General features: G+C 43.1%; 1 protein-coding gene across 3 annotated transcripts in view; it reads right to left on the bottom strand.

Moving 5' to 3' along the window:
* Positions 1 to 20,575, bottom strand: part of CENPP (centromere protein P) — a 220,415-nt gene extending 199,840 nt beyond the window's left edge. For 2 of the 3 annotated variants that reach the window (XM_077325733.1, XM_077325735.1), the window contains exons 1-6: positions 20,427 to 20,575; positions 15,167 to 15,322; positions 13,506 to 13,660; positions 11,835 to 11,926; positions 9,779 to 9,867; positions 3,764 to 3,860 (exon numbers count right to left, since the gene is read on the bottom strand). In XM_077325733.1, coding sequence (XP_077181848.1) covers positions 3,764 to 3,860; positions 9,779 to 9,867; positions 11,835 to 11,926; positions 13,506 to 13,660; positions 15,167 to 15,303 — 570 coding nt within the window. In that variant the 5' untranslated portion in view covers positions 15,304 to 15,322; positions 20,427 to 20,575. Of the gene's footprint in view, positions 1 to 3,763; positions 3,861 to 9,778; positions 9,868 to 11,834; positions 11,927 to 13,505; positions 13,661 to 15,166; positions 15,323 to 18,425; positions 18,744 to 20,426 lie in introns of all 3 variants that reach the window. The other variant, XM_077325734.1, reaches the window with a different exon arrangement.
* Positions 20,576 to 20,940: the final 365 nt, after the last annotated feature.

Below are 20,940 nucleotides of genomic sequence, written 5' to 3'. Positions count from 1 at the left end.
AAACAGGTATGATCTTATGCACTTTCATGAAAATTCTGTTAACTGTTCCTAATTGTGTTGTCTAAAAAAGTAACCTTTGTGAGACTTTTACTGCATATATAATATAAGGTAAGGGCAAAGGCATCCCCTGTGCAAGCACCGAGTCATGTCTGACCCTTGGGGTGACGCCCTCTAGCGTTTTCATGGCAGACTCAATATGGGGTGGTTTGCCAGTGCCTTCCCCAGTCATTACCGTTTACCCCCCCCCCCACAAGCTGGGTACTCATTTTACCGACCTCGGAAGGATGGAAGGCTGAGTCAACCTTGAGACGGCTACTGGGATTGAACTCCCAGCCTTATGGGCAAAGCTTTCAGACAACATTTCTGCTGCCTTACCACTCTGCGCCACAAGAGGCTCTTATATATAATATACCTTTCCTTAGAAAAACACACCCACTATTTTAATCTGGGTTATGAACAGCCTGAATTGAACAAACTTTAGACTGGTTCTTGATCTGATTATTTTGCGAATTAACCAATCAAGTTCATAACAAATATAAGTCAGTTTCACTACACTAGTCAAACTATTTGTTCCTGCAGTCCCAAGTCTTCTTCAGAAGCACTTTATTTGTCAATAAATTATGATAATGTTCACTCTTCTATCCATTGGATTAGGCATTGGATACTATTCTACAACCTATGACATTATGATGTAACTTTGCTACTTTAATATTATGTATCAGACCTCGGACTTAAAATATTACTGTCAGATTTTTAGTTTGCCAGCATTTTTTTGTCACTGTCTAGAACTTTAAGTGTCAGACAAGACAAGCTCTCATAGGGGAAAAATCAGGCTTTTCTATGCCCTTTGTAAGTGTCTTGTCTTATGTGGCTGGCTATGATAGTGAAATTTTGTTTCTATTACCTTTCCTCTGCCAAAAGAATAGTAGCACTTTGTTCTGTTACTTCTCATCTTTTTCTATTTTTACTGTGCACCTTTAAACCTACTGGAAATTTACACTATCATAGCACTTTCTTCCTCCACTTTTCCTATAACCTAATTAAACATGATTGCCCATTTTACCAACTCCATCATGATACACTAAAACTATTGTCATGCCTTCAGGAAAATCAACAAAAAGTCATAACAAAACTCTCAGGGCATTTCCACACCTGTCAAGTGTAGCATCATGCCAGTCAATTGCAAGCTGAATATTCCGGCCCCTGCACATGACGTCACCCACATCCAGCTGACAGCTTGGTAAAGCACTTCTTTAGGAATCGCATAAAGTTGATTCACCAACCTAAAAAGTGCTAGCTACCAGAGAGCACCCAGCAGGCAACCAGCAGAAGGAAGGTATGGAGGCTCAAACGCACTACAGTTGCCTGCTTCATCCCACCCTTGCACCCGCCTCCCTCTCCCTTGTTCCTGGGGACAGGAATTTCTTTTTTTTAATTGCAACATGCTTGGAACAACAAATAGGCAGACACGCATGTAGGCGACGCAAGAAATATAAGAATATTTTTTTCAAAGTTGTAACACAAAGCATGCCTCTTGAACGTCCCCCCCCCCAAAAAAAATCAGGAACAATATTAATTTTTAAATGTATCAAACGTCTCATGATCCAATAAGGGGTGGCATTCAAAAAGCACTATGCACCTATGATTCCATGCATAGGCATTTCAACAGAGGTATGAATTAAAAAAAAAAAGCAGACATCATGGGAACTTTAAAATATGGAGAAAGGGGATTGGTTCCCTGAATTGATTGACAGGTGGAAGTACAACGCGTATAAGGCACATTGCTCTCTTCCACCATTTCCAGCAGCAGATGTGGAGGGAAAGACGCATGACAAGAAGACAGGCAAAGGCAAGACAGCAAAAGGGTGAGGAGGGCCTGGGAGGTGTGATATGATTTAGCGCTACGCCATGGGTGTGTCGCTATTTTTACAAATATGTGGAAATTGCCTCAGACACTAATCTGAGGATGATCCCTTAGTGAGATTGTTTGCTAATTGTTTTCCACAGCTCAGTACCAGAATACCATGTTGATCTCTTGTGGTGGAGGGTAATTGGGTCTAGAAGCTTAGACCTTTCAAACTATGTCTACAACTCAAAGCCTATGAAATTAATCAAAGATATCCCCTTTCTTTTTGAGTTGTTATTCTATACTTCCTAAGTCTGACTAGCTCTTCACTCCAGCATTCTTCTATTCACTGCTTTCTACTCCAGATCAGTCACCCAGGACTTCCTTGTATCCCATATTCCTGTAATTGCAATTAAAACACACAAAACTCTTCCCTTTAAGCCAAACTACACGAGTACATGAGCTATCTTATACTGCCAAACCACTGGTTTATCAAGGTCAGTACTATTGACTCTGACTGACAGGATCTCAGGCAAAGGTCTTTCATGTGAACTACTGTCCAATACATCAGCGATGATCATTTCTCAAAAGTGTTATCTGCCTATAATGATCTTATATTCTGATAACATCCAGGTTAGAGTACTGCAATCTCTGCTATATTGAGCTGCCTTTGAGACTGTCCAGAAAATTCATCAAGTTCAAAAGTTTCCTGTCAGGGACAGGGGGCTGGGACCCATGTGCTGAAAAATCTGCACTAGTTGCCCATTTGTTTTCAAGCACAATGGAAAGTGCTGGATTAGTGGCAGATAACTAGGGGAACTGGACAGTATTAGAAGGTGGTCTTTCAAATAAAGATCCAGTTCACAAGCCCTGTTTTCGGCATTCCTGATTACAAAGATGAGGTGGAAAGCAAGCAGAGAACAGTTACTTCTGTGGTAGCTTCCTTGTAAATTTTCCTGCTGTCTTTTAGGCATCATACCATGGCATTTAATTAATGGTTTTTACAACCCACCTAATTACTCTTATAACCCACTTTTTCCCCCATGGTGGCCGGAAGTACCTTACATCATTAACATTTCTATATTATCCTCGGACACTCTGTGGGATGCACTATGTTGAGTGAGTGTCTGGTCCAAGTTACTATGGAAAAGTAGGGATACAAAACTGGGTAACCCAGATACGAGTGCAACATTCTTACCATTTCACAATGCTACTTCCATGCAGCAGATCATTTTATGGCCACAGCTATAGGCTGCTAAATAAAATATGCTTTTTATTGGCTGGGGTTTTAATAGCTTGTTCACTTTTAATTATTTCATGTTTTTTATGATTTTATTTATCATGTTTCGTTTCGAAAGCCACCTCAAGCAAAGGCGGCAGGGGCAGCATTTCAATTTTCTACAATATTTCCATGAATATGTCCAGAAAAAGACACAACCCAGCTTAATTTGAAGAACGTACTCCTTTTCATTAACCAGGTTTCCATGTTCTTGACCAAACCGTTGGTCATTTACAACATTATCATAACATTCTCCTACATTATTACAAGCTATTTTACTCCTCATTTCTACTCATACAAATTATTTTTTTCAAAAAACACCCATGGATCAGTAATATTTTATACACATTTCTACTTCATATAATTGTAGATAGATGGTAAGAAGATCCAACTCCCAGCCAAGATTATCATGTAATGTTTTGAAGCAACATGTCATTCTACAAGCAGCACAAAATCTAGGGGGTGTCAATTTGTTACTACTTAATCCCAAACTCTGCACACAATCATGCAATGGAATAGAGTAAATCAATCATCATTTTAAAAATAACATCACCATTCATTCATTTTGCTTATTCCCAAATTCCACAGATAACATTGTAATAGAAAGGTTTAGAGAATGTAATATTTGAACACACTACCTTAAAATGGGCTAGAGTGCGTTTCCGATAGTCATGCCCCTCACAGAAACAGGAGAGACTTTTGAAAAACAGCAAAAGATTTCCATTCTCTTCAGCCCTAGAAAACAATATATGAGGTTTTGAAGTAAATAATAGCATTTTTTTATGAACACTTCATTCTACATTAGTTTAACAGAATTTCTGTTGCAAAGAACCTTTCACATAATTAGAGTACTGTACAATAAAAGAGCATTTGTTTCTCAGAAGTGGTAACTATCATTGCCTGAATATTTCGTTTAGGGCTAGATTTTTGGGGAGGAGGCAGCTTAATACTTTGGCAGGTTCATATAAGGAGAAAGTGATCCTGCACTAAAGTCCCAGGTTTTAAAGGTTAGCTTCAGCAATCTAAATTGAGCTTGACAACTAAGCACAGCAAGGGCAGCTTGTACAGAACTGCCAGGTGTATTAACCCTGCTGCAAGTTTTTGTACTAATGAATGTTTTGGGACAGTATTTAAGGATAGACAGATGTACATGCGGCTACCTTTCTAGATGATGGATGGATAAGAACAAGAGACAAGAAATCATACTTAAATAAATATATGATTTTAAAAACAAATTATACTTTAGCTCTTACGTTTATACTAGCAAGAAAGCCCATTGCAACCAGGAATGCAATGAGCGCTAGGACCCAGGGGACACTGGCAGGCGCAGATCTCTCTCTCTCTCTCTCTCTCTCTCTCTCTCTCTCTCTAATTCCAACTTGGCCCTATTCCAACTTGGACAGCCAGGACACTCTCCACCCCCAGGGGTGTTTCACAAATATTAAGAGGAACAATGGATAAGGATATAAACTGAAACGGAAACAAACATTTTTTTAAAGAGATAGGAAAGAACAAGAGTCTAGTGGCACCTTGGGACTGATGGAATTCATGGCAGGGGATGAGCTTTTATGAGTCACTGCTTGCCACAAATGTTGTTAATCCTACTTGCTTGCCACAAATGTTGTTAGTCCAACTTGCAAATGTTGTTGGGGTGCTACTGGACTCTTGCTCTTTTCCACTGCTACTGACAGACTAACCCATCCTGAACCAGAGCAGAAGGGTGGGCTGGCTTCTCTGATACCAAGAAGCTAGTCGAAGAGAGGGGCTTTTAAATTGTATTTACTTGTGATGTGTATAGCTCGCTTTTCTTGCCAAGATTCAAGGTAGGTCACAAAAGGCAAGACAAAATAATCCACAGGATCAGATGTCAAACAAACCATGCAGTAATATTTGTACTGCAGAAATCTGAAAGGAAGCTAGAAATAAAACCTAATTATGAATGTGTTAAATGGTCTTTTAGCAGGCTGATTCAGTTAATGCCATTTTCTCCCACGAGGTCTGCCCTGGAAGAGGGTGGGGGGAGAGTTATGGGTTTTATTATTATTTCTTGTAAACTGTCCCAAGCCCACTGGCAGGGAACAGTATAGAAATTGAACAAATAAATAAATCTGGAAAAAGCAATTCCAGATTTTATGAATTTGGTCAACCACCCTTCATTCCCATGTTACCACAATGAGAACATGTATTGTTGTGGCAATATGGGTTTTTTTCCAGGAAGCAATGCAGTGAATTGGTTGGTTAAAGACACATCCATCTACTAAACACAGTATTCTCTTTCAAAAAGTTATTGTTGATTTTGTATCCAAACAGATAAACATAAACACAAACAACTTATTCAGCTGTAGTAGGAACTCTCACTCTACTGATATGAAATATGAAAGTTCTGCAGTGCTCAACTGAATCCAGATGTGGACACTAATGTCAGATGATTACCAAACAAAACACTTCACAGTACCAGAAAGCAACCTTGGGAAGAATTGTGTAATGGGTCGGTTTATTGTGATCATGAAAAACAGGCAAATCTAGCACAAACCCCCAAAACAGTCATTTTCAAAAAATATGTGCTCCTTTTACACATGACTTCAGATGTGTCCGTCATCAGGAAGTAAATCAATCAAAATGAAACCCATCAGGTAAGAGTTGCCAGAATATAAATGTTTCAGTCTCAGCAGGAACCACATATAAACAAACACGCTGGCCTGAACTCATCCCCACTAAGAAAAAGTCAAGGCATTTGCATTTTCTTAAGGGGGTAGCAATTTTTTTGCTGCAGATAAGCACTATATATTGTTCATAAATGTCCATTGATCTCTGGGAACAAAATGGGGAGGGTGGGCTCAATGTGCAGCAGTGGGAATGGGAAACCAGCAAAACCTTAAGTTCCTCCTTAAGAACATTTAAGAGCACTTAGTTTTCTTAGCTGAATGGTTAATAAATCTTTCTCAACTTTTGTACCATTGAGAAACCCTTGAAACATTCTTTAAGCTTTGAGGAACTCCAGAAATTGCACGATCATGCAGAATATGGTTGAGAAGCATAGCTGTGTACATGCCCACCCTGGGTCCCACCCTACCCATCACTGGCCATTTTGGAAGGGGGGGTCAACATGACCATATATGGAAGAGGGTGGCTAAAGTGGCCGATTAGCTTGCGGCTCGGCAAGCTTCTCTTCCCTCCCCTCCCGAAGCGAGAAGCTTGCCAGGCCGCGAGCTAATCGGCCGCTTTGGCAGCCGATTTGCTCGCGTCCTGGCGAGCTTCTCGCTTCGGGGGGAAGGGAAGAAGGAGCCGTGGCCCAGCGCCAAGGCCTTCACGGCCCGGCACCGGGCCGCGGCCCACGGGTTGGGGAGCACTGCTATACAGCGTATCCATCTTTCTTTCATCATCTACCACAAAATGTCTATTAAACTGCTATAGTCCTTTAAGCATCCTCCAGTTATTATAGGTTAGCTCTTTGTTCAACGTAAGGAACATGAACTGTCCAGCTAAAGGACAAAATGGGAGACCTATGATTGGATATATTTTTGCTTACTTAGAACAGCCATGTAGGTCTGCCAATCTGATTGGGAAAGAAGCTGTGAGGGAAGCTATATAGGGTTGGGGTGAGGGATTACATATCAGAGAAATTAAGTGAGCAGAAAGCTACCAATGTGATGTGAAAGACCCAGGCAGTAAATATCAGAGGTTCATAAAATTATACAGTGGACGGAGAGAACTTCTTTGTCCTCTCCAAAATACTTGATCTCAAAATCACTCAATGAAGTTGATAAGAAGTAAGTTCAAGACAGTCAAAAGGAAATCGTAGTTTACTCAAAAAGTGCCAAAGGATGGCCCATAGGCATACATGGCTTTAAAAGGGCAATAGGCAGATTTAGCTATCTAGCTATGGTGACAAAAGGGAACCTTGACATTCACTGCTTGGAAACCCCTGAATAGCAGTGTCAGGAGGCATCATCAGGTAAAGTCAGCCTCTATGTGCTCGTTGGCACTCCAGAATAACTGGTTGGCCACTATGTGAGACAGGAGACTGGCTAGATGGACCATTGGTCTGATCCACCAAGGTTATTATTATGTTATTATGCTGTACCTGGTAGACCAGCTCCAGAAGTTGGTTATGAGACAAAACTGCTCAGCCCTGCATTTAAAATTAAAATCCTATTTTAACCTGCTTTGACTGGCTTACCTTTAGAGGCTTGGCCACAATTATTCATGCTCTAATTAAATCTAGGAGGGATTACTGCAATGCATGTTGCTGCCTTTGATTACTGTTCAGAATCTTCAACTGATTCACAATATAGCAGCTAGACTATCAGGTTTGAGCTACAGGTATTACATCTCAACAGCATTAAAAACTCTCCACTGGCTGTCAGTCAGCTTCCAGACAGAGTTCTAAGTGCTATTAGTTAAATAGCTCTACAAAGTATGAGATGTATGTAAAAAACTGTTCTCTCACATGAATCTGCCTCCTGATTAAGACCATCATCAGAAATCCCACTCTGTGTGCTACTTAACAGAGGCAAGGTAACTAGAAACCAGAGAAAGAGCATTTTCAGTAGTGGTGCCTAAGCTGTAGAAAATCACTTCCCAAAGAGGCTCACCTGTGGCGAGCATATGGTCTCATATGCATCAGACAAACCCTTCATTCTGTTCATGCCTTTCAGGGGCCTTATTTCCTTTAAAGGTTTATAGCTGCTCTACTCCCCCTTCAAGAGCCTCTTGTGGCGCAGAGTGGTAAGGCAGCTGTCTGTAAGCTTTGCCCATGAGGCTGGGAGTTCAATCCCAGCAGCCGGCTCAAGGTTGACTCAGCCTTCCATCCTTCCGAGGTCGGTAAAATGAGTACCCAGCTTGCTGCTGGGGGGTAAACGGTAATGACTGGGGAAGGCACTGGCAAACCACCCCGTATTGAGTCTGCCATGAAAACGCTGGAGGGCGTCACCCCAAGGGTCAGACATGACTCGGTCCCTGCACAGGGGATACCTTTACCTTTACCTTTTACTCCCCCTTCAAGGATCGCTGCCTTGCCATGGCAAGGGGGACTGCGTAGCTCAGTGAAGCTTTGAGCTATGCCATGCAGGGCTACCCAAGACAGACAGATCATAGCACAGAATCAGCCTCTCTGTCAGATGGCTATCCAGCCTCTGTTTAAAAATTTCCAAAGATGGAGAACCCACCACCTCCCAAGGATGCCTGTTCCACTGAGAAACCACTCTAACTGTCAGGAACTTCTTCCGGATGTTTAGATGGAATTTCTTTTGCATTAATTTCATCCCGTTGGTTCTGGTCTGTCCCTCTGGGGCAAGAGAGAACAACTATCTTCTATATGGCAGCATTTTAAATACTTGAAGATGGTTATCAGATCTCCTCTCAGTCATCTCCTCTCCAGACTAAACAGACCAAGCTCCCCGCTTCCTCATACGTCTTGGCCTTCAAACCCCTCACCATCTTTGTTCCCCTCCTCTGGAAATGCTCCAATTTGTCTACATACCTCTTCAACTGTGGTGCCTAAAACTGAATACAGTATTCCAAGTGAAGCTGAACCAGAACAGAGTAAATTGGCACCAGCATCTCCCCTGATCTGGACCCGATACTCCTCCAGATACATCCCAAAATCCCATTTGCCTTTTTAGCCACCCAGTCACACTGCTGACTCATGTTCAATGTATGGTCTACTAAGACTCCCAGATCCTTTTCGCACATATTCTGAATAATCAACTCCAGTCACTCTTGTCCCTTCTCTTAACAGAAGAGCACAGTTAATCACTTATTTTGCACTGCAATTTGGTGGAAATCAGAAAGCTTGCAAATCACAGTACAAGGTTGGAAAGCCTAGGGATCAAGAAAGGAACAGGGTCAGCAGCAACCACAAATATTGGCTGGCTACAAAAGGCACTATTCATGCAGCACTACTGAAGCTAAAGCTAAATAACACATATGAATACTTTCAAATGAGCAGCCGTGTTGGTCTGAAGTAGCGCAATAAAATCAGAGTCCAGTAGCACATTTGAAACCAACAAAGATTTATTCAAGGCGTGAGCTTTCGAGAGCAAGCACCCTTCGTCAAACTATGATCTTTTTATGTGACAGGGAATATATAGCAAAAATCAATTCTGTTACATCAGTAGACTGTACAGCCAATGATAATCCTTTGTAAAACAGCCCATCAATCCCCTAGAATCCAGTGTACTTTACAGAGAGAAACCAAAATGCTGCTATTAGAGATCAAAGGAGCAAGCAACATATGGGGAGGTGATAGCCTTTGATCTCTAATAGCAGCATTTTGGGTTCTCTTTGTAAAGTACACTGAATTCTAGGGGGTTGATGGGCTGTTTTGACAAAGGATTACCATTGGCTGTATTTGGTTGTGACACAGTCTACTGATGTAACAGAATTGATTTTTGCTATATATTCCATGTCATGTAAGAAGATCATAGTCTGAAGAAGGGTGCTTGCACTCGAAAGCTCATGCCTTGAATAAATCTTTGTTGGTCTTAAAGGTGCTACTGGACTCTGATTTTACATATGAATACTGCAAATGTTGAAAACAATTGGTAAGACACAATATCTTAAAAGTGCACTAACAATTCATACTTTAATATCAAAAGGCATAATTATGTAATGTAGTATCTCAATCACAAAGGGTATATCACTGTGCTTACCTGGATACAATCTTGTTTAAATCAGAAGACTCCTCACATTCTATTATAATGCTAAGATCAGTAACCACAGCATAACCATTTCTGTTACTCTGGTTTGGAAAAGAATAAATGTTTCATGTTAGACAAAATGTTATATAAGAACTTAACAGAAAATATCAACATGCATTAACTAATCATTGAATTAATCTCAATTTACATGAAATATATGTACTCAAAGAAGGAATGCCAAGTTCTGCTCCCATCAAGGCCAATGGTGACCCCTTAGGAAGTGCTAATATCTGTCTAATAAATAAATTGTGTATGGTTTCAATGCTCTTTATAATATCCTCCTTCCAGTCCCACACTTCAACTCCATAAAGGGGGTGATTAGGTAGTGCAGGGGTAGTCAAACTGCGGCCCTCCAGATGTCCATGGACTACAATTCCCAGAAGCCCCTGCCAGCATTCGCTGGCAGGGGCTTCTGGGAATTGTAGTCCATGGACATCTGGAGGGCCGCAGTTTGACTACCCCTGATGTAGTGGATCCAGCAGTGATTACTGCTGTTCCAGCAGAGATGCTTAAAAGAGATTGTATAATCAATTCAGGAACACAATACAACCATTGAGGAAAAACAGGTGGGTACAATTCCCTGCCCACCCTTTTCTCTGTAAAGGACTTTAGGATATCCATTGCTTTTTCTGGAAACAATACTGCAAGGTTTTTTAAAATTATTTATTTATTTTACTTTACTTGTAACCCATCTTTCTCCCCAATGGAGACCAATTGCAGTTTACATCATTCTTCTCTCCTCTGCTTTTTTCCTCAGAACAATCCTGTAAGGTAGCTGAGAGCACGTGACTGGCCAAGGTCACCCAGTGAGGGTCTGCAGCGGAGTGGGAAACTGAATCCGGGTCTCCCAGGCTAATAACATTACCACTGGGAGTAACAAATAATTGCACAAAATAAGAAATAAACACAGCAATAACAAGAAAGTCCATTCTAAGTCCATTGAAGTCAGTGGATTTATAAGAGTATTACTGTGTTTAGGACTGCACTGGAAGTTCTTCATTACTTAATGACTGCTGTTTATGCATTCATAATTTAGCAAAGTACCCAAGTAACCTAAAACCCCAATTTGCATATTTTATCACAGAAGTTTTCCATGGTGCTAAGTAAGTAGAATGACTCCGGAAACAGCTGAAGTAACCCAGGGAATTTTGAAACTAAAGAACCTGAAATTACATATCTGTATCCAATTGCTGGGGGGTAAATGGTCATGACTGGGGAAGGCACTGGCAAACCACCCTGTATTGAGTCTGCCATGAAAACGCTAGAGGGCATCACCCCAAGGGTCAGGCATGACTCGGTGCTTGCACAGGGGATACCTTTACCTTTTTATCCAATTGCCATCTTGTGGTTGAAAAGAGGAAGTGCAATTTATTTACTGTTGGAGCCCTTCCCCCCAAAGCAGTACACATTAATAAAATATAGTTCCATTCTAAAACCACAAAATTAAAACCAAATCATTAAAATATTGAAGAAAATGAGAGAAAGACAAATTCAAACACAAAGTTTCAAACACTGACTAAAATTAATACATATATCTCAGTGTAGGGCAGGAAGGTGCTATATAAATATCCGAAACAAGGTGAAAGTAAAGGTATCCCCTGTGCAAGCACCGAGTCATGTCTGACCCTTGGGGTGATGCCCTCTAGCGCTTTCATGGCAGACTCAATATGGGGTGGTTTGCCAGTCCCTTCCCCAGTCATTACCGTTTACCCTCCAGCAAGCTGGGTACCCATTTTACCGACCTCGGAAGGATGGAAGGCTGAGTCGACCTTGAGCCGGCTGCTGGGATCGAACTCCCAGCCTCATGGGACTGCATGTCTGCTGCCTTACCACTCTGTACCACAAGAGAAACAAACAGACACCCTAAGGCTACTGTTCTGTTATTCTTCAGCTACAAGTTTTTTAAATAGTTTGGGTGGAGAGGGTAAACCTTTTAAATACATTAGTACATAGAGTTCTTTAAACACAAATATACACTGATTTCAAAATTCTGATAATCTCACAGTACCTGGTTTTCCTCTGTGAGCCTGAATTCCAACTGAAAGATCACTGACTGGCAATTTCCTAATATCCTACATTTGTATGCAGTTTTAATTTCACCTGCAGTAAAGGAAAATACAAGTTGATACCTTAATTTAGGTCATTTGTTTCTTTGTGCTGCAGGAATTTAAATACTAGTGATTAAAATAATATTTAATATTACCTATTTTACTTTAAAATTCATGGCCTGCTTCTACTACGCATGAAGCAGTTGCAATCATTTTAAAATACAAGACCAAACCAATTCAAAATGGTTACCATAAAATAAAAATAACTCAATTTCAAAATTATCCCAACATCTCAAAAATACCTAATTTAAGTCCATCCCATCAGAAGGTTCCTGCTGGATCAGACCAAAAGGCCATTAAGTCAAGCATTGTCTTCATGCTACCTGTCTGCAAGAACTCTACAATCAGGACGACTGCAACAGCATCCTCCCAGCTAAGCAGCCCAGCAGCTGATATAAAGAGGCATGCTGCCTCTGGTACTGGAGGGAATTATGACAGCCACTGACAGCCCCGTCCTCTATGGATTTGTCCAAAACCCTTTTGAAGCCTTACGATTTGGTGGCCACACCACATCTTCTGGCAGCCAGTTCCACAGTTAATTATGTGCTGTCTGAAGAACTTCCTTTTGTCTTCCCTGAATCTCCCATCCTTCAACTTCTTTAGATTAACCCTTGTTCTAGTATTATGAGAGAAGAAGGAAATTAAATTGGCCTCATCCAGGGCAAGGGCCTTTTCAGCCCTGGCCCTAGCCTGGTGGAATACTCTGCCTAGTGAGATTAGGCAGTTCCGTGGGGCCTGTAAAATGGAGTTGTCCTGCGAGGCCTATTGGTAGAGGCTCTGAAACCACATCAGAAATCCGCTGGCCTCCCTGTCCAAATCCACCTTTGAAAGCTCAAGATCTACCCACCCAGAAAGCCCCGTGAATGCCTGCCCCTGGCCCAAACTGGCTTATCTTGGACTCCACTTGTCAACTGGGTACAGAGGGGCATGAGTTGCCCTCAGAAATGCCGCACGCTGAGGCTGGCATGTAGTCTTATGGGGCTGGCTGCCAGCTGCCCACCCGCCTCCACGTAGCTCCAGGAACAGCACTGGTGGCCCCAGCCCACCACGCACCTCTGCACCACCTGGCCATCCATCTCCTTGTGGGAAGGGGAGTGCCACTGCTGTGTTTCCAGGGATAGTCCTGCCTCCCACCCCACTCATCCAGAGCTGCTGCACCTAGAAGGAATTCTGTGCGGGCCCTCAGTCACCGCAGCTCTGCTCCTCAGCCCATGGGGAGGTGGGGATGCAGGTGGCCGTGCAGACAGGCATCGTGGAGGCCTCTTGATGTCTCATCCCTGCACAGAACTGGGAGACTGCAAGGAAGCACCCCCCCCCCCATGGCTCCCAGCTCCACATGGTCAGAACTGGTGCACCAGGGGGCGCCTTCCGCATGGGGCCCCATTCTAGTGCCTGGTGCATTCCTGTGTACACCAAGCTTTGCTTCTAGTCACTAATATAATTATACTAGTGTATCACTGTAGTTATGAAATTCCTGCCACCAAACCTTTAATGCAATAAAACACAATGCTGATATAGGTTTATCCAAATATTTTATATGAAATTTTACAGTAGTGGAAAAAAGCACTTACTTTTCTCCAACAGTCTCAAAGAATAATTTTTGAACCAGATGCCTGTAAAATTCATCAGGAATGAGAAGTCTGATTCCAATAACGCAAGCTGAGTTTTCAGGTCAGGCGAAGAGTAATATTGCTTGGGGTCTTGGAATTTTCTTTTAACTGCTTTCCTGCAATAAATGGCAGCTAACATTGAGAAAATAGGGAATGTCCTTCAAATCCTGCTTCAGCAGCACCTTGGTACAGAAGCTACGTTTGTTTAAAGAAATTTTGACACCTTACAAATCAAAAGATTTATTGACACTTTTATGAGCTAAAACTCATTTGACAGATTCTCCAGTCCAAAGACCTTCACATTTTTCAGACTTCAGAATCACAGAGCACGGGATGATATGAGATATAAGCATGAAAAGAGAGACAGAAGGTACGGTATGTACACCAGGTGTCACCAAACTTGGTGAATCTGTGAGTACTCAAAGGCTATCTTCCTGGGTTCTTCTGATATGTGAAAGGATTGATTTAGGGAAGAAATCAATGGGCACCAGGAAATCCATTGGCAGGTACTACATTGAGGACCAGTGATATACACCAGTGGTCCCCAACCCGCGGGCCATGGCCCGGTGCTGGGCCGCGAAGGCCTCGGCGCCGGGCCGCGGCTCCCTCTTCCCGCCCCCCCGAAGCGAGAAGCTCGCCAGGCCGCGAGCAAATCGGCCGCCAAATTGGCCGATTAGCTTGCGGCCCAGCAAGCTTCTTGTTTCGGGAGGGGGTGAGAGAAGCTTCAGCGGCCGATTTGCTGGCGACCCGGAGGGGCAGAGAGAGGGAACCGCGGCCGCTGGCATGGCGGCGGCGCAAACGCGCAAACGCTGGCATGGCACAAACGCTGGAATGGCGGTGGCGTAAACGCGCTGGGGCCACTCCGGCGCAGCGGTCCATGGTGTGGACCGCTGATGTACACTACAGGTGAGTCTAGTGACCCCAAAATATAAAGCTATACAACTCACCAGAGGATTCTAACTCACAGACTGAAGACCACTGGTATATTTCACAAAAACTTATATTTACACTTATTGCATCTTCTGGCATCTTAAAGATCCTTTCTGCTTTGCTGCAACAGTGTAACAAAGCTATCCCTACCAGAATTTATAAAGTAGTTGCTTTTTCTAACAGTAATATGTTTAAGTCTTCTAAAAGAGTTTTACTAATATGGACATTTTAATGCCAAATAATTAGCATTTCATAACTTTGAAAGAAAAGTAAAAAGAGTACTGAAGTATACTCATTCTTTCTCTTTTTATAAGATACCTGTTGAAAGTACATCTATTACGGAAACCCCAAGGCATTTCCAGTTCCTAAGCACCCAACTCCAAAAAATTGCATATATTGGCTGCAAGGCACACCAGGAGACATGCAGCGAGAGAGAGGGAGATAGAGACACAGAGAGAGATCTACACCTCCCAGTGTCCCCTGGGTCCTAGTGCCCATTGCATTCCCGCTTGCGCTTTCTTGCTAGTTTCTAAATAAACATGCCTTTGACCAGGCTGCATATATGCAAACTGACAAATACTAAATCCCCTCCTACTGTTTCAGTAGGCTTAACAAGGAAAAAAGTCAACACAAAAGAAAATCCCTGACGGTTATGGACCAAATTAAAAATTAAAAAATAAATAAATGCATACATGGCTTTCTTTGTCCTCCTTTTAGAATAAGTGAAAGACCCACGTTGCTTGCATTCATACTTTTCTGTTAACATCTTAATTTCTTTTTCCAAAGACTGGATTTCATCTTCATAAACCTGAAGAGTGTTGATATTCATTTCTCAGACACCAAATTTACTAAAATAAAAAGCATGAAACAGAAATTATTCATTATTATTATTATGTAATTTATCACCCGCCACTCCTGGACAACCGGCTTGTGGTGGGTTACAATATGATATCCCCACAATAAAAACATAGAAACCCCAACTCTTAACATGCAGAGCATACAAACAGATGGCAGCAATCCCATCCCTCACACCCTCCCTAGTCCCGGACTCCGAACACTCCCTTTAAAACCTTAATCACTCTGGCCTCAACCAAATTCCTGGCAGAAGGGCTCCATCTTGCGGGACCTTCAACACTGAGAAGGCAAGTAACTAAGCAAGTAATACCATTTCTGTAATAATGAGCATTACATTTTTAAATTTATTACATTTTTATTTAAAATTTTATGATTCCCACACTCAACTAGCAATTGTTCCAGAGTGTCTATATTGAAAATGAAGTGGCACCTACAATAAACAGCATTTTGACATGTATTTCTTATAACAAAGAGACATATATGTCATAAATGAATGTGGGCCCATAGAAGCAGAACATGCACACTACACTACTTTTTAAGAGGTTATACTGAACCAAGAAGAAGAGTTGGTTCTTATATGCCGCTTTTCTCTACCCGAAGGAGTCTCAAAGCGGCTTCCATTTGCCTTCCCTTTCCTCTACCCGCAACAGACACCCTGTGAGGTAGGTGAGGCTGAGAGAGCCCTGATATTACTGCTCAATCAGAACACCTTTATCAGTGCTGTGGTGAGCCCAAGATAGAAGTCCACGCTCCTAACCACTACACCAAGCTTCCACATGCCAATGTATATTCCAGGCTCATATATCCAAATTAATAAGACATTCTAGAAACATTCTAGATGTTAAAAGATAATAATAAGAGTTTACCTTTACCAAATATAGACTATTCAGAATTTCACAGGGTCATCTGTAACTGGCCCTGGTAATTAAGGCCAATGGTCCACTTGGTCTGGCATCCTATTTTACACAACAGCCTGCAGATGCTCTGCTGGGCTAACAGTCAGTACGTAGGGCCAAGACCTTCCTGTGACGTTGCCTTCTAAAACCAGTATTCACCAGATTAAGGTGACCAAGAGTTCTCCGACCCAACAAGCATTCATAGCTAAGGGTTGAAATCCACAGAACTGCCATAACAAGTTTCACACTATATGCTTACATGTTTCTACATTGTAAATGTTACAGTATTATGGCAGACCACTTTCAAAAGCAGATTGCTAAGTAACAATGGAGAATGTTATGCAGCAGAAGAAACACTACTAAAGCAACTGTTTGGATCCTAACTGGCAGGGACTCATGGGAATTGTAGTCCATGGACATCTGGAGGACCACAGGTTGACTACCACTGTCCTAAAGCAAAGGCTGCTCAAGCTTGCATTTTATGGTCCATCTCACCTGCCAGACCACTAAGTTGTCCTCTTCTCCAGATACCCATAAGCAGGGGACTGTTGATCTTGACACTAAGACTGAACTTGAAACTGACATCATAACTATTGTGTGCATGTTCTCAAAAACAGAGCTTAATCCAGAATTATATGAGAACCCTGTAGGAACAAAGCTGGAATGTGTGACTTGTAAGAACTAGAAGAAGATGAAGAAGAAAAGTTGGTTCTTATATGCCGCTTTTCTCTACCCGAAGGAGTCTCAAATCGGCTTCCTTTTCCTCTCCCCACAACAGACACCCTGTGAGGTGGGTGAGGCTGAGACAACCCTGATATTACTGCTCAGTCAGAACAGCTTTATCAGCGCTGTGGCAAGCCCAAGGTTCAAATTGAGGGAATGAAGAGGTAGTGTTTATAGATTTTCTTAATGGCCCCCTACATTTTTCACAGTTTGAGCACTGTCCTGAAATGTAGGGCAAAGAAAAACAATATTGTGCTCTCTCAAAAGATTCTGAACTAGAGAATGTTTAGGTCTGTCTCCAAAATATGTAAACCTTCTCTTTCGGTATTCCATTTGGTTGGGATACTGATATGTATATATGTAATACCAACAGCATGTTTATTTACAAGATATGCATGCCATTAGTAGGGACCCTCTTAAGTTTATCCAGTCTACATCTACTGCACAAATACATTGTGAAGAAACATCCGGAAGATGTTCCTGACAGTTAGAGCTGATCCTCAGTGGAACAGGCTTCCTCAGAAATTTTTAATCTTTAGAAATTTCCATCTTTGGAAATTTTTAAACAGAGGCAGGATAGCCATCTGACGGAGAGGCTGATTCTGTGACCATTCAAGGGGGTAGCAGATTACAGTAGATAAGCAATAGGATTGTGAGTATCCTGCAAAGTGCAGGGGGTGGACTAGATGACCCAGGTGACCCTTTCTAACTCTATGAATCTATGATTCTATGAAACCTTCATTAGTACTAGGCAACTAGCCCCTGTGATAGCCCAGGTCCTTTACTGGGCTCTTTGTTTGTCTGGTGTGAAATAAGCCCAAAATACCAGACAGGAAAACCTTTTTGATTTTTATTCAATTGCAGTAGAACAGAAATATACTGACACAGATAAGACAAAGACACAAACAAAGAAGAGAATTACATAGTATTAAATACCATCTCCTTGGAGGTTGGGAGTGATGATGCCCTTGCAGGATGGGCCAATAGCTTGTGGTCTCCACCCCTCATTCTATTTCCCCAGTCCACCCTGTAGCCACCAAGCCAGTCCCCCAAAAGCTGCTGACAAGATTCAAAAAGCTGCTTTCATGCACGCTCTCCACCCCCACCTCCAATGTTTACACATTAACAAAAGCGGTAGCACATCTCCATTCTTCCTCCCAACCTTGAGATAAGTTTAGTTCTTCTTCTTCTAAAACTAGATATGCCACTTTTCTCTACCCGAAGGAGGCTCAAAGCGGCTTACAGTCACCTTCCCTTACCTCTCCCCACAATAGACACCCTGTGAGGTGGGTGAGGCTGAGAGAACTCTGATATCACTGCTCAGTCAAAACAGCTTTATCAGTGCCGTGGCGAGCCCAAGGTCACCCAGCTGGCTGCATGTGGGGGAATGCGGAATCGAACCCAGCATGCCAGATTAGAAGTCCGCACTCCTAACCACTACACCAAACAAAAACATCAACAAAAACATGTCACTTACTTGGATTTTAGTAAAGCTTTTGATAAGGTTCCCCATGATGTTCTGATGGACTGCAATCTGGATTTTCAGATAGTTAGGTGGATAGGGAATTGGTTAGAGAACCGCACTCAAAGAGTTGTTGTCAATGGTGTTTTATCAGACTGGAGGGAGGTGAGTAGCGGGGTACCTCAGGGCTCGGGGCTCGGTCCGGTACTTTTTAACATATTTATTAATGATCTAGATGAAGGGGTGGAGGGACTACTCATCAAGTTTGCAGATGACACCAAATTGGGAGGACTGGCAAATACTCCGGACGATAGAGACAGAGTTCAACGAGATCTGAACACAATGGGAAAATGGGCAAATGAGAACAAGATGCAATTTAATAAAGATAAGTGTAAAGTTCTGCATCTGGGTCAGAAAAATAAAAAGCATACCTACTGGATGGGGAATACGCTTCTAGGTAACACTGTGTGTGGACGAGACCTTGGGGTACTTGTGGATTGTAAACTAAACATGAGCAGGCAGTGTGATGCAGTGGTAAAAAAGGCGAATGCCTTTTTGGGCTGTATCAACAGGGGCATCACATCAAAATAACAAGATGTCATAGTCCCATTGTATACGGCACTGGACAGTCCACACCTGGAGTAATGTGTGCAGTTCTGGAGGCCTCACGTCAAGAAGGACGTAGATAAAATTGAAAGGGTACAGAGGAGAGCGACGAGGATGATCTGGGGCCAAGGGACCAAGCCCTATGAAGATAGGTTGAGGGACTAGGAAATGTTCAGCCTGGAGAAAAGGAGGTTGAGAGGGGACATGATAGCCCTCTTTAAGTATTTGAAAGGTTGTCATTTGGAGGAGGAAAGGATGCCGTTCCAATTGGCTGCAGAGGAAAGGACATGCAGTAATAGGTTTAAACTACAAGTACAACGATATAGGCTAGATATCGGCGGGGGGGGGGGGGGAATTCACAACCAGAGTAGCTCAGCAGTGGAATAGGCTGCCTAAGGAGGTGGTGAGCTCCCCCTCACTGGCAGTCTTTAAGCAAAGGTTACTCAGATACACACTTTTCTTGGATGCTTGGGCCTGATCCTGCGTTGAGCAGAGGGTTAGACTAGATCAGTGGTCCCCAACCCCCGGTGCAGGGACCGGTACCGGTCCATGGATCAGTCGGTACCGGGCCGCAGCTCCTCCTCATTCTCCTCCTCAGGGGCTGCCCTGCCACTCTGCTGCCAGTTTACCTTTGGTGCTCTCCAGCGGCTGCCATGGCTGGGGCTCCCCCTCGGCTTGGCACTGTGCAGCTGCTGCTGGCAGCACCCCCCAGCAGGTGACAGGAAGTCAGGTACACCAACGGGAAAGCAAGTGGAGCAGGGGCTCAGGCGGCGGGAGCATCCCTCGGCAAAAGACAACCCCTCCCCCGGGCCTCAGTAAAATTTTCAAGCTTTGACCGGTCCCCAGTGATAAAAAGGTTGGGGACCACTGGACTAGATGGCCTGTATGGCCCCTTCCAACTCTATGATTCTATGATCAACATAAACATTATTTTTGGTGAGCCTACTTCTATGAGCGTATCAAGAAATTACATTCCATAAATATAGCAAACTGTACTCTCTGCCTTGGCATAGGCTCGCTAAATCTGAAAACAAATCCGGATGCAAAATCACATCCAATAAACTAATCGCTAAGCAAAGGTTTTGGAAATTTGTTACCCCTCACCCAGAGGGGACGCCTGGTGAGCTGACAGCCTACAACCGTTGTCACTGAAGAATCGGAGGTGCTGGCAGTCTTTGGGGCTTGTTCCCGACCACGAATGTCTCTGCACTGCAATGGCTCAATGGGATTTCTGGGTTTGTGCCATTTTTTCCCCTCGAACACGCCATTTGCTTCGGATTTGCTCTGACTGTCCAGTTGCCTGAGCCACAGCAAGCAATACATGCTATAAAGAATATGCTTAAAAGTTCCACAAGAACAAGTTAACGTCAGGAATCCTCCCCAGCTGGGATCACCTGCCGCGCTACTAACCTGGCTCCGAGCCCGTGCCAGTTTCGCCCGCTCCTCCGCGCGCCTTTCCTCCCTCCGGTTATTCTCCCTTTCTGAACTACCCGCCAACTACAAAGCTCTCTTCAGGCGCTACCATCGGGTACAGTGGGGAGGGGGGAGAGAAACAGAAAACCTCGCCAGAAAACCTTTTTAAGCTTTCATCTCCGCCCCCTACGAAAGCACGGCTGTAGTTAATTAACTCCCCAAGGACAATGAAGCTCCGCATATCACAGTAGCCCTTTCCTTCTCCATTCTGCTTTGCCTTCCCTCCCCCCGGTAAGCTACAGATAGTTCAGTCCACAAGTGTTCCTCGCATACCCGACCGGCTATGAAACAGGGTTGCAAAAATGGGGGAAGCTAAAGCACAGTCTAAACATCCGGCCAAAAATTGGAAGCCCCCATGGGCAATTAATGTAATTCAGTGTTGAAAACTTCCTTCCATTAAAATCGGCAGCCGATGCAAGCTTGGATGGGACTGCGGTGGGGTGTGACTCCT

Source organism: Paroedura picta, chromosome 3 (genome assembly GCF_049243985.1).
Source record: "Paroedura picta isolate Pp20150507F chromosome 3, Ppicta_v3.0, whole genome shotgun sequence".
In the NCBI taxonomy this organism is placed as follows: domain Eukaryota; kingdom Metazoa; phylum Chordata; class Lepidosauria; order Squamata; family Gekkonidae; genus Paroedura; species Paroedura picta.
This window is presented reverse-complemented; position numbering and strand designations above follow the sequence as displayed.